Source organism: Pezoporus occidentalis, unplaced genomic scaffold (assembly GCF_034315485.1).
Source record: "Pezoporus occidentalis ecotype Australia unplaced genomic scaffold, CSIRO_AGI_Poc_V1 ctg11, whole genome shotgun sequence".
NCBI lineage: Eukaryota > Metazoa > Chordata > Aves > Psittaciformes > Psittacidae > Pezoporus > Pezoporus occidentalis.
In genome coordinates, this window is record NW_026912886.1 from 10,126,624 (window position 1) to 10,139,388 (window position 12,765).

General features: G+C 60.4%; 1 protein-coding gene, 1 long non-coding RNA gene and 1 other non-coding gene across 3 annotated transcripts in view; 1 reads left to right on the forward strand and 2 right to left on the reverse strand.

Moving 5' to 3' along the window:
- On the reverse strand, positions 1 to 3,466 carry LOC134169730 (uncharacterized). Its single transcript, XR_009967005.1, has 2 exons — positions 3,317 to 3,466; positions 1 to 928 (listed from the first exon to the last, which is right to left on the reverse strand). It is a non-coding gene; the product is annotated as an uncharacterized LOC134169730 (long non-coding RNA).
- On the reverse strand, positions 3,296 to 3,368 carry TRNAR-UCG (transfer RNA arginine (anticodon UCG)). The gene has a single exon. It is a non-coding gene; the product is annotated as a tRNA-Arg (tRNA).
- The window catches only part of POLG (DNA polymerase gamma, catalytic subunit), an 11,534-nt gene continuing 2,226 nt past the window's right edge, over positions 3,458 to 12,765 (forward strand). Inside the window, exons 1-21 of the mRNA XM_062630509.1 lie at positions 3,458 to 3,559; positions 4,601 to 5,224; positions 5,767 to 5,962; positions 6,361 to 6,555; positions 6,759 to 6,905; positions 7,494 to 7,573; positions 7,997 to 8,179; positions 8,295 to 8,464; positions 8,642 to 8,762; positions 8,834 to 9,058; positions 9,181 to 9,301; positions 9,478 to 9,549; positions 9,663 to 9,785; positions 10,028 to 10,188; positions 10,299 to 10,352; positions 10,450 to 10,567; positions 10,978 to 11,113; positions 11,197 to 11,443; positions 11,528 to 11,650; positions 11,928 to 12,096; positions 12,305 to 12,513. Coding sequence (XP_062486493.1) covers positions 4,641 to 5,224; positions 5,767 to 5,962; positions 6,361 to 6,555; positions 6,759 to 6,905; positions 7,494 to 7,573; positions 7,997 to 8,179; positions 8,295 to 8,464; positions 8,642 to 8,762; positions 8,834 to 9,058; positions 9,181 to 9,301; positions 9,478 to 9,549; positions 9,663 to 9,785; positions 10,028 to 10,188; positions 10,299 to 10,352; positions 10,450 to 10,567; positions 10,978 to 11,113; positions 11,197 to 11,443; positions 11,528 to 11,650; positions 11,928 to 12,096; positions 12,305 to 12,513 — 3,434 coding nt within the window. The 5' untranslated portion in view covers positions 3,458 to 3,559; positions 4,601 to 4,640. The remainder of the gene's footprint in view (positions 3,560 to 4,600; positions 5,225 to 5,766; positions 5,963 to 6,360; positions 6,556 to 6,758; positions 6,906 to 7,493; positions 7,574 to 7,996; positions 8,180 to 8,294; positions 8,465 to 8,641; positions 8,763 to 8,833; positions 9,059 to 9,180; positions 9,302 to 9,477; positions 9,550 to 9,662; positions 9,786 to 10,027; positions 10,189 to 10,298; positions 10,353 to 10,449; positions 10,568 to 10,977; positions 11,114 to 11,196; positions 11,444 to 11,527; positions 11,651 to 11,927; positions 12,097 to 12,304; positions 12,514 to 12,765) is intronic.

Genomic DNA, 12,765 nt, shown 5'->3' on the forward strand with positions numbered 1-12,765 from the left:
TTTTTTTTTTTTTTCTCTTTTTTTCTTTAATTCAAGCACCCAGCCTGGACGTGTCCTGCAATTTAACTACTTTCAAATTCTTTGTTCGGGTCCCACCGGGGCTCTATTGTCACCCTATTGAGAGAGCTTATTGCCAAGTCAAGCCTGAGAGAATTGAGACACGCACGGGAGGAGCCCCGGGGGCCGGGACCGGGCTCCGTGGGCCGCTCGCCCCAGGGGGACCCCGGCCAAGCCCCGAGGGCGCGGGCAGGGCTGCCTGCAGCCCCCAGCCCGCGATAACCGGCGCCGATCTCAGCCGGAGCCGCAGCCGCCAAAGCAGCCCCGGCCCCTCACTGCCCGCAGGACCCGGCTCTGGGCCTGGTACCCCCACGGACAGGGCTCCTTTGCTCCTCCAAAAGCATCCTCCCTATCCCGCAGCGCCGGCACCGCCCGTGCCAGCAGCGCCTGGGCTCCGGTACCACCGGCGGGGGACTTACCTCGAATGCCCGCGGTGCCGCCAGCCTCCCTCCCTCGCCGGTTCTCCCTTAATCCCGAAAAGGAGGATCCCCCCATGTCTCCCCCCATCTCCATCCCACCTCCGACCCCTCCACTTCGGAGCCGGCGCCCGCCCGCCTTCCCTCGCCCTCTCCATCGCTCACTTCGGGAGCTCCAGGGCTCGTCTCTCGAGCAGGAAAAATAGCGGGATATTGGGAGCTGCTTTTCTTTTCCCTTTTCCTTCTTCGTCTCCCACAGCCCCAGCTTGGAAAAGGGGGTGCAAGCGGGAAAAGGGGGTTACGAGCTGCAGGGAAGGGTTATTTCAGAAGAAAAAAAAAAAAGCTGGAAGAGCGGTGCTGGGCATGGATTCCCACGTAAGCCCGTACGTCACCTATAAAAATTGCCCGTTTCTCCCGTTTCTTGGCTCCCGGACGGGCGGCTGAGATACCTCTGCCTGCGGAGAAGGGGTAAAACCCCGTTAAAACCGGCTCCCCGTTAAAAACGGCTTGCTCCATCCGGGGAAGAAGGCAAGACCTGAGGGATGCTGGAGGGCAGGGGCCGATTTCCGCATCTCCCCCCTGCCTCGGGTTGATGCTTGGCCGCCCCCTGGTACCCCAAAACACCACCCGGAGCCCACCTCAGCTTCTCGCTGTCGGGAAGCGATGGGGGTTCCCGGGGTCCCACACTGGTCGCACCGGTAGGGCCGCGGTGGTGAGAAGGGGAGCAGCGGCCGCAGCCCGTTCCCTCCCCGCCGCGGTCCTCCCGTTGCGAGCGGCGGCCTCTTCGCCGTGCCCCAGGGGGAAGAGGAAGCCCTTGACCCCTGGCCCCGGGGGCAACGGGGTTAAACAAAGTCCCACCGCCCCATTATCCGACCGACAGCATCGAGCCTCCGCCGGGGTACGGGGTCTCTAAGGCGGTGTGTGTGCGTGTGAATATTGTATCTCCAACGGCTTGTACCAGAGCCCGACGGGGCGCACCGGGATGGGGATGCGTCCCCGACAGAAAGACAGACAGACAAAGAACCTAGGAGAAAAAGAAATAGAAGACCTTACTCTCCTCATCCCGACTCATGCATTGCAATCAGCCCTGATGAAACTGCGGCTTTTTGGGGTTATTTCGGGTTTTTTGTATGGTGGTGGTTTATTGTTTTTTGCATGGTGGTGGTTTATTGTTTTTTGCCTTGCCGAACCTCCCTGCCCGCACCCGGGTGAGGAACACGCAGCCCCGGCTGGTCCTGCTGCGGACAAGGCAATGGGCTCGTTGTCATCAACATCAACGTGAACAATTTCAGGGAGAATTATTATTTTCTTTTTCTTTTTTTTTTTTTTTTTTCCGCTTGAAGGGGGTTGTGTTTTTTTGTTTTTTTTTTTTTTTTTTAATGAGGCTTCTTTGTGTATATTTTATTATTATTTGTTTTGCGATCAAGCTAAAAAGAAATAGATCAAAGACCCCAAACGAGAGAAGATGAGCGTAAACACAACGTATCGAAGGGAAGAACAAGTGCCCCGCACCCAGGTCCTTCCCCAGAGCCAGACAGGGACAGGCCGTCCCCAAACCCTTCCTTGCTTCGCCCCAGTGCGGCTCATGGCTCTTTCTCTCCTACTCCGAGCACCCCAGCCCTGGAGCATCCCTCCCCGCTGGCTTTGCACCCCCAGCTCCCGCTGCAAGACTGGGAAACCTCAAGCCACCGGGATGGGGGACTGAGCACGGGGATACCCCATAGGCCTGGATCCCCTAAAGCTCAGGCAGCGGGTATCTTCTGCTGCTGCATAAAACAGGGTGAAGCGCTGTCCCCACAGTTGAATCTCAGGCTGGCGGGCAGTGGGTATTTTGGGAGGCCCAGGGGCTCTGAAATCCATTCGAAGCCGCAAAACCCAGCATCGTGGTGTGTGTGTGCGTTCCTCAGCCCCCCCCCCATGCTGCTGCTGCCTGTACGGAGAGGAGGGGGTATAGCTGCCCCCCCAAACCCTGCACGCCGAAGGACGGGAGCTGTGCGGATTTAGAGGGGTGCACCCCAGGTTTGGAGCCCTGCAGGGACCGGGGTTGTCGAGGCAGCGGTCGTAGGCCGCAGTGCCCCCTGCCCGGTGCCCAGCGGGAGAGAGCGGGGAGGGATGGGGCGGGAGCGGTACCAGCGCCCCGACAGCCCCGGTCCCGGGGGATCCGGCCCGGCCCGGCCCGGCCGGCAGCGGCGGGCCCGCAGCGCCACCTGGCGGTTCTGCCCGGCGCGGTACGGCTCGGCCTGGCACGGCTCGGCACCCTGCAATGCCAAGGGCACGTTGGGCTCTGCCGGGAGCCACCTTCCCGGACACAGGAGTCCGTGCGGAGGGCAGGGAGCCCGCACCCACCTCTTGGTCCCCTTCACTGCACCCGCAGCCCCTTCCCGCACCCTATGGCCTGCCACCCGCACCCTGCAGCCACCTTTCGCTCTCCGGCCACGCACCGAGTTGTCCCCACCAGTGCCTCACGGCCGCTGCTGTCCCCAGCACCCCAGGCGAGGGGACCCTGCACCCCCTCGCACCGAGCCGTGGGGCCGTGGAGGTTGAAGGGTGGAGGACACCGGACCCCGCACTGCCGGTCCCCACGGCTGTGTCTGTGACCGCCCCACTCGTGTTACAGTCGAGGTCGGTCTCCGGCTCCACGCACGGAGCCGCACTCCGCGTTTTCTCCTCTCTCCTTAAACACGATGTAAAACACGACGGCTGCGCGCGGTGACCCCGCTAGCGGCGAGCAGCAGCCCCGGCTCCGCCGTCGGTTTCCGCCCCGAGGCCGCAGCACGGGGGGGCGGAGCAAAACAAGCAGCCTCCGAGCAGAGCTCCAGCTACGACCGCGGCAGGACTCGAACCTGCAATCTTCTGATCCGAAGTCAGACGCCTTATCCATTAGGCCACGCGGCCGCCCCTGCGTCAGTCTTCCTCGTCGCCATACTCAGTCGACGCCCGGCGGACTGTACCATGAGCGCGGCCCGGTGGGGGGGGGAAGACGGGACGGGACGGGACGGGACGTCAGCGCGGCCGGAAGCTCACACGGGCGCCGCGGTTTGGATCCGCCCCCTGGCCCGGTTGCGGACAGCGTGAGGCGGGAGCGGGTACGGGAGTGTGCAGAGGGTACGGGTGTGCGAAGGGGGGTGCTCGGCTGTGTATAGGGGTTATGGCTGTGTAAAGGGGGTGCTCGGCTGTGTATAGGGGTTATGGCTGTGTAAAGGGGGTGCTCGGCTGTGTATAGGGGTTATGGCTGTGTAAAGGGGGTGCTCGGCTGTGTATAGGGGGTTACGGCTGTGTAAAGGGGGTGCTCGGCTGTGTGAGGGGTGTGCTCGGCTGTGTATAGGGGTTATGGCTGTGTAAAGGGGGTGCTCGGCTGTGTATAGGGGTTATGGCTGTGTAAAGGGGGTGCTCGGCTGTGTGAGGGGTGTGCGTGGCTGAGTGGGGGTGCTCGGCTGTGTATAGGGGTTATGGCTGTGTAAAGGGGGTGCTCGGCTGTGTGAGGGGTGTGCGTGGCTGAGTGGGGGTGCTCGGCTGTGTATAGGGGTTATGGCTGTGTAAAGGGGGTGCTCGGCTGTGTAAAGGGGGTGCTCGGCTGTGTGAGGGGTGTGCGTGGCTGAGTGGGGGTGCTCGGCTGTGTATAGGGGTTATGGCTGTGTAAAGGGGGTGCTCGGCTGTGTATAGGGGGTTATGGCTGTGTAAAGGGGGTGCTCGGCTGTGTGAGGGATGTGCGTGGCTGAGTGGGGGTGCTCGGCTGTGCGGGAGGGGGTATGGCTGTGTAAAGCAGGTGCATGGCTGAGCAGTGGGTGTGCGCAGGTGTGTAAAGGGGTACATGGCTCAGTAAGGGGGTGCTCGGCTGTATAAAGGGGTGTTCAGCTGAGTAAGGGGGTGCTCGGCTGTGTAACGAGTGGTATGGCGTGTGTGAGGTGTCCCTGCCCATGGCAGGGGGGTTGGAACTTGATGATTTTAAGGTCCTTTCCAACCCTAACTATTCTGTGATTCTATGGCTGTGTAAGGGGGTGCTCAGCTATGTAAGGGGTGTGCATGCAGCGACTTGTTGCACGGTGTGAATGCCTTGGGGGGGGGATATGTGCAGGGCAGCCCGGCAGCATCACTGCGCTCACCCTTCGCTGTTGCTCTCCCTGCAGCTCCGGCCCGTGCTGGGGCACATCCCCCGGGCCGGGCAGGATGAGGCGCCTGCTGTGGAGGCGCTCAGCGCGGGGCTGTGCCGCCAAGCCCCGGCGATGCGCCTCCAGCTCCTCTGCCCGCCGCCCGCTGCCGGAGGACGCCCCGAGCCAGACGGCGGGTAAGGACCAGCGGCGCATGAACCCCCTCAACATCCAGATGCTGTCCAGGACCCTCCACGAGCAGATCTTCCGTGGGGCCCGCGTGCACCACTCATCCACGGACATCCAGAGGAGCGTGGAGCACCTGCAGCGCCACGACCTGTGGGGCAAGGAGACCTCCACGCTGCCCGACGTGGACCTGCGGCTGCCCCGCATGTACGGGAACAACATCGACGAGCACTTCCGCCTCCTGGCGCAGAAGCAGAGCTTGCCCTACCTGGAGGCGGCCAACGAGCTGCTGCGGTGCGAGCTGCCCCCTGTGCCCGAGCAGTGGGCATGGCAGCTCGGCTGGACCCGCTACGGCCCTGGTGGGCTGGTGGAAGCTGTTGACTTCCCCGAGGAGCGGGCGGTGGTGTTGGACGTGGAGGTGTGCGTGGCGGATGGACACTGCCCGACGCTGGCCGTGGCGGTCTCACCGCATGCATGGTGAGATGTGTGGCCAGTGGTGATGCTGGGGGGACACACATGGCTTTGGGGAGACCGTAGAGGAGCCTTCCAGTATCTGAAGGAGCCTGCAAGGATGCTGGAGGGATAGGACAAGGGGTAACGGGTTCAAACTGAAACGGGAAGTTTAGGTTGGATGTAAGGAGGAAGTTCTTTACTGTGAGGGTGGTGAGGCACTGGAATGGGTTGCCTAAGGACGTGGTGAATGCTCCATCCCTGGCGGTGTTCAAGGACAGCTTGGGCAGAGTCTAGTGTAAAGTGTCCCTGCCTATGGTAAGGGGGTTGGAACCAGATGATCTTAAGGTCCTTTCCAACCCTGTTCTATGATTCCTGCAAACCACTGCTGGCTTGTGGGGATAATAGTGAAGCCTCAAAGTGTGGCTTTGGGGTGTGTGATGTGTGTCCATGGGTCAATTACCTCCCTGCTCTGGGTGGGATCCTGCTCTCAGTGGGTGCTTTCGGTCCAGGAAGCTCCTGCATTATTTCCTATGGCTGTGGGATGGGATGCAATGTGTCCCCTGCAGGTACTCGTGGTGCAGCCGGCGGCTGCTGGAGCAGCGCTACTCCTGGTCCAGCCACCTCACCCTGGCCGACCTCATTCCCCTGGAGAGCCCAGCAGGCGCTGCCTGTGCTGGCAGGCGGGACTGGCTGGAGAGAGTGGTGGTGGGGCACAACGTGGCCTTTGACCGGGCGTTCATCAAGGAGCAGTACCTCATCCAGGTAACTGATGTTCAGCTGCAGTTTGTCACCCTTTGCGTTGGCTCTTTGGGGTTGTTTTGTTCCGCACAGATTCCCCAGGGTTGTGCTTCCCTTGTCCTGCAGAGCAGGCTGAGGTGGGGTCCCTTCATAGGGAGATATTCTTGCACCCCATAAGTTTGCTGGAGGCTGCAGGCGTGCAGATGGGGAAGTGGCAGGAGCCTTTCTGCAGCTGACAGCCTGCGCTGGAGGTGCTCTTGGCTCTCAAAAGAGGGGTGTCTTGATGAAGAGCTTTGCCTTGATGAAAGCAGGGTCTTGCAGGAGGAAAGCAGTGCTTGCTGGCAGCTGCAGGACGCTTGGCAGCACATTTCTCTTCCAGCATCTCCCAAACCATCTTTCTTCCCTCCCCGGTGCATTCCCAGGGCTCCCGGGTGCGCTTCCTGGACACCATGAGCATGCACATGGCCATCTCGGGGCTGACGGGCTTCCAGCGCAGCCTCTGGATGGCCGCCAAGCATGGCAAGAGGAAGGGGCTGCAGCAGGTCAAGCAGCACATCAAGAAAACACGCAGCAAAATGGAAGGGCCGGCTGTGAGTAAGGGAGCTGAGCCAATGGCGGTGAGTGGCAGGGGGCTGCTTGATCCCGTAATGGGACCAGTCGCTTCTGTACTGGCAAAGAGGGAGCTGTTGGAGCAGCTCGGATGGGTAAAGCTCTCCCAGGGCATTCCGGATGAGGAGGTCTTGGTTTAAAATGGGGCAGCAGCAGCAGCAGCATCCTTTGCCTGATCTCATGTGGTGCTTGTCCTGCACTGTGTGCACAGATCACGTCGTGGGACTGGGTGCACGTCAGCAGCATCAACAACCTGGCAGATGTGCATGCACTCTATGTCGGTGGGGAGCCGCTGGAGAAGGAGGCGCGGGAGCTCTTTGTGAAGGGGACCATGGCTGACATCAGGCATCACTTCCAGGTGGGGTGACCTTAGAGTCACGGAATGGGTTGGGTTGGAAAGGACCTTAAGATCATGCAGTTCTAATGCCGTGGGCAGGGACACCTTGCACTAAACCATGTCACCCAAGGCTCTGTCCAACCTGGCCTTGAACACCACCAGGGATGGAGCTTTCACAACCCAATGAGCAACCCATTCCAGTGCCTCACCACCCTCACAGTAAAGAACTTCTTCCTTATGTCCAATCTGAACTTCCCCTGTTTAAGTTTGAGCTCATTCTCCCCCTTGTCCCTGATGAAGAGTCCCTCTCCAGTGTCCTTTTACCCCCCTTCAGACACTGGAAGCTGCTATGAGGTCTCCACGCAGCCTTCTCTTCTCCACGCTGAACAGCCCCAACTTCTCAGCCTGTCTTCATATGGGAGGTGCTCCATCCCAACATCCCTATGGGCAGCAGGAGCCAGAGATGGGAGCAGGGTGGGAGGAGCTGATAGGGTCATTCCCATTTTGTTGCCCTTTGTGTGCATGGAGCTGGGACCATCCCACAGCGCTTTGTCCTGCGCTGGCACAGGGGTGGCTGCTTTCCCTGCCCTCACCTGCTTATTCCTGCAGGACCTGATGTCCTACTGTGCCCGTGATGTCCAGGCCACCCATGAGGTGTTCCAGGAGCAGCTGCCGCTCTTCATGGAGAGGTGAGAGCCGCCCAGCTCTGGCTGGTGGTGGCCAAGGGGCTGTAGGGGGATCCCTCTGGGGTTGGGATACAGCTCCTCTGATCCTTGGAATGGTGGCAGGAGACTGGGGTGCCCTGAACCCCTTCTCCGGAAGGACTTCAGATCCCTGTGTTGTAGGTGAGGAGGAGTAAAAAGCAGCACAGAGTGGCTGGAGGAGGTGAGCAGATTTAATGAGGCACCTTGGAGTGATGCAGCTTTGGGGTTATTGCACAAGGGTGGGTGTTAGGGCAGCAGTTGATATCCAGGGCAGGCAGGAGATACAGGAATCCTTATGGGTTTAAGAGAAGAGCATCGAGGGTTGTTTGGGGTGAGGACACATTCATGTCTGTCATACGGCAAATCCCCTCCAGCAGACATCTAATTCCTTGCTACTTTGGGCTGTAGGTGCCCCCACCCTGTGACATTTGCAGGGATGCTGGAGATGGGGGTGTCCTACCTGCCGGTCAATGGGAACTGGAAGAGGTACCTGGATGATGCTCAGGGCATCTATGAGGAGCTGCAGAAGGAGATGAAGAAGTCTTTGATGAACCTGGCCAATGATGCCTGCCAGCTGCTGCATGAGGACAGGTACCCATGGGCTGGGGGTACAGGTCCTGCTGCTCACAGGATGGAGACCATGGGGGCTATGTGTGGGCGCTGGGGATGGGAGCAGAGCTGCGTGGTGACAGTGGTGTGTTGGCAGGTACAAGGATGACCCCTGGCTCTGGGATCTCGAGTGGGACACGCAGGAGTTTAAGCAGAAGAAGAATCCTGTGAAGAAAAAGAAGAAGAAGGATCAGGATCAGGATGGCAACAGCAAAACCTCCCTGGCAGCAATGGGTGCAGAGGGGTCCATGCAAGACTGGCAGGAGGGTGAGCACAGGGGATAAGGGATGCTCAAGGGCCACCTTCCTGTTGGTGCCCAGATGAAAGGACATGGTTTGCTGGTGCTGGTAATGTGAAGGATCATGGGCCTGTGTCCCCATGCTGGGCCACATAGCAGGGTGGCACAGTGGACTCTTTGCCAGCTCTTCCTCCTTGCTCCACCAGACCCTGGTCCCCCTGGTGAGGATGAGGAGCTGAAGGCTGCGAGCCAGGTCTGCCTGCAGCGCCTGAAGGAGACGGTCACACTGCAACCCAAGAGGCTGCAGCACCTGCCGGGACACCCGGGGTGAGTTGGGGGCCATGGGTATCCCCAAGGGCTTGCCCTGCACGCTCTGACCCATCCCTGCTGCTCCCCAGCTGGTACCGCAAGCTGTGCCTGCGCCTGGGGGAGCCGGGGTGGGTGCCGGGACCCAGCCTCATCAGCCTGCAGATGAGGGTGACCCCGAAGCTGATGCGCCTGGTCTGGGATGGGTTCCCCCTCCATTACTCGGACAAGCACGGATGGGGCTACCTGGTGCCAGGGAGGCGGGACAACCTGCCAGCAGCCCCCTTGGAAGCGGAGGGTCCTTCCTGCCCACACAGGTAAGGGGGATGTAGTGGAGTGCCAAGGTGGGGCTGCCCCATAGAGGGGTTTGGGAGTGCCCTGGGTGCTGCCCTGGAGCTTTGGGACCTGTGTGTGCAAACTCTGCCCTCTCCCGTGCCAGAGTGATTGAGAGCCTGTACAGGCAGCACTGCCTGGAGAAGGGCAAGGAGCAGCCCCAGGGCCTACAGGCTGGTATGGAGGATGAGCTGCTGATGATGGATGACAGCACAATATGGCAGAAGGTGAAGGAAGGGATGGAGGGAATGGGAGGGAGATACGAGGCTGCCCTTTTTCCTGTGTGTGCGTGTGAAAACCAGCCCCATGTATGGCTCCAGGGGCTGGAAGTAGATTTCCTTTAATGTTAAATCACCAGAGATCTGGTGTTTGACTTGGCTTCCCCATGGTCTGTCTGCTGCAGGCAGAGGAGCTGAGCCAGCTGGAGGTGGACATGGAAGAGAAAATGGGTAGAGCAGACCAGAGCCTGGGGCAGGTAAAGGGGGTTTCCTGTGGGATGCGGTGATGGATTGGTCCCTCTTTTCTCTGTTTCCCCCTCCTGCCATGCCTGGGAGTGTTCCCAGCATCACCTCGCACCGCTGGTTGCAGGAGGAGGTGCCTGAGCTGTGTGAGCCAGCCCAGCCAAGGAGCCAGCCCTCCTACCACCACGGCAATGGTCCTTACAACGATGTCAACATCCCCGGGTGCTGGTTCTTCAAGCTGCCTCACAAGGCAAGTTGGGTGCTCCTGTGGCTATTCCCAGCACTCCCCCTGGCACCCCACCTCCCCTGGTCCTGCTGCACAGCCGTGTCCCCTTGCCTGTCACTGCAGCTCTCCTGGCACCCCTGTGGTCTTGTCCCATGGGACTTGGGTGGTGGAAATGCATCTCTGTAGCTGGGGCGGGAGGATGCACAGACCTTTGTTGGTAAGGACTGGTGGCATCCTGAGCCCTTGCTCCTCTTTTGCTGCTAAAGGACGGAAATGAGAACAACGTGGGCAGCCCTTTTGCCAAGGACTTCCTGCTGCAGATGGAGGACGGCACCCTGCGGGCTGCTGTGGGCCGCATGCATGGGACCAGGGCCCTGGAGATCAACAAAATGATCTCGTTCTGGAGGAACGCTCACAAGCGGATCAGGTGAGAGCTGCCTCCATCCGGATCACAGCATCCCTGTGGATGGAGGCTGCGTTGTGGCCAGGGCGGGTGGCGTGGGGCTCAGCATCTCACCTGCCGCGTGTCCGCCCAAGTTCGCAGATGGTGGTGTGGCTGAAGAAGGGGGATCTGCCTCGCGTGGTGACCAGGTATGGGGAGGAACAGCCCTGGCTGGGACCATGGTCCCCTCTGCCCTGCCCTGGGAGGGCTGTCGCAGAGTGATGCTCACCCTCACCTCTGTGCCAGGCATCCTGACTATAACGAAGAGGATGATTACGGAGCCATCCTGCCGCAGGTGGTGACCGCAGGGACTATCACCCGCCGGGCAGTGGAGCCCACGTGGCTGACGGCCAGCAACGCTCGGGTACAGCTCGGGTCCTTGTGGGCTGATGTGGGGATCTGTGTGTTGGAAGGTGGGAAATGAGCTGGGGCTGGATGCTGGGGTTTGAGGTGCTGGGGCCCTTCTCTTGCTGATGTCCTTTGGCTTTGCGAGAGGGGAAGGAGTCAGCAGAGGCTTCAGAGCTTCACTGCTTGGTAAAAGGAAAACACCAAAGCACTGGTTTCTGTCTTTCCCCAGCCTCCTCTTCTTCCACAAGCCCGGGGCAGTAACTAAATGGGTGATGCCCCTCATACCTGTGTTAAACCCGGCTTTGACTTTGGGAGCACAATTCAGGCACATGGGGAATGCTGATCAGGCAGAAGGAGCTCTGCTCCTGTGCTGCTGAGGACAGGGCCATGCAGGGGTTGTGCTGAGCAGGGTGCCGTGTCCCACAGGCCGACCGGGTGGGCAGCGAGCTCAAAGCCATGGTCCAGGTGCCTCCCGGCTACTCCCTGGTGGGCGCAGACGTGGATTCGCAAGAGCTGTGGATTGCTGCTGTGCTGGGCGAGGCGCACTTCGCGGGCATGCACGGTGAGACCGGGCTGGTGGTGGCTGTGGGGTGACCCCCAAGCCTGGCCCCATTCGGTGCCCAACCCCTGCTCTGCTCCCCACAGGCTGCACGGCCTTTGGGTGGATGACTCTGCAGGGCAAGAAGAGCAACGGCACGGACCTGCACAGCAAAACTGCCGCCACGGTGGGCATCAGCCGGGAGCACGCCAAGGTCTTCAACTACGGGCGCATCTACGGGGCTGGGCAGCCCTTTGCCGAGCGGCTGCTGATGCAGTTCAACCATCGGCTCACGCAGCAGCAGGCACGGGAGAAGGCTCAGCAGATGTATGCGGTCACCAAGGGTGTCCGGAGGTGGGTGCTGCCCCTGGGGGTGAGCAGGGATGGGGATGGTGGTGGTGGTCCCATAGGATACCATAAGGCGCTCGTCCCTTCTAGGTTTCACCTCTCTGAGGATGGGGAGTGGCTGGTGGATAAGCTGGAGCTGGCTGTGGACAGGGCAGAGGATGGTTCGGTGTCGGCACAGGATGTCCAGCGCATCCAAAAAGAAGCCACAAAGGGGTGAGATGCTTGGGTCGTGCATGGCTCTGGTGTGAGGCGGAGGGAGCTGCAGCCCCATGGGCAGAGGAGGGAAATGGGGCTGGATGGTCCTAATCCTCTCTTCCTGGTCCCCCAGGGCAGAGCAGGTTTGATCTGGGGCTTTCAGTCTCTCCAGTGAGCAGCAGGAGGCTGCAGGGCTCATCCGGCTGCTCCAAACTGGGGGCAGTGTTTGAGTTTCTCAGACGGGGCTTGCAGCCTCCTGCCATGCTCCCCGCACCGCTCCCATCTGCCCTGCCAGGTCCCGGAGGAAGAAGTGGAACGTGGTGGAACAGCGAGTGTGGGCTGGAGGCACGGAGTCGGAGATGTTCAACAAGCTGGAGAGCATCGCCTTATCCCCTTCCCCACAGACCCCGGTGCTGGGCTGTCACATCAGCAGGGCCCTGGAGCCCGCAGTGGCCAAGGGGGAGGTAAGGATGTGGCTCTGTGCTGCTGAGTGACTGTATGTTCAGGCCTTCTTGGATGCTGCAGACCCAGAAGGCTCTCAGAGCCATGCAGAAAACCCATTGCCCCTTTTGTCTGCATGCCAGCCAATAACCCTGAGATTAACAGATTTCTCACAGATCTGCTTTATCTGGACCCCAGTGCTGTCTTAGCATTTGTGTTTCCTTTCACCAGTTTCTGACCAGCAGAGTGAACTGGGTGGTGCAGAGCTCTGCTGTTGACTACCTGCACCTCATGCTGGTCGCCATGAAGTGGCTCTTTGAGGAGTTCGACATCAACGGGCGCTTCTGCATCAGCATCCACGACGAGGTGCGCTACCTGGTGCAGCAGCAGGATCGGTACCGGGCAGCCCTGGCCCTGCAGATCACCAACCTCCTCACGAGGTGAGATGTGACCCTGGGGATGAGAACCGGGGTGGGACAGGGACTGGGGTGGCAGCAGAGGCTGTGCCTGCAGCAGGCTGGTGCAGAGGAGCTTGCTTCTGCTTCAGGGACGTTGGCAGCGCTGCAGGTTGTAATTCCTTCATGTGTGATGTCGGTGGCTATCGATGGAGCTTGGCTTCCTTTTCCAGGGATAATGTGCTGGCAGGAGGGGGATAGCGTTGGCTTTTGGCTCCTGCAGGGATGGGGTCTATC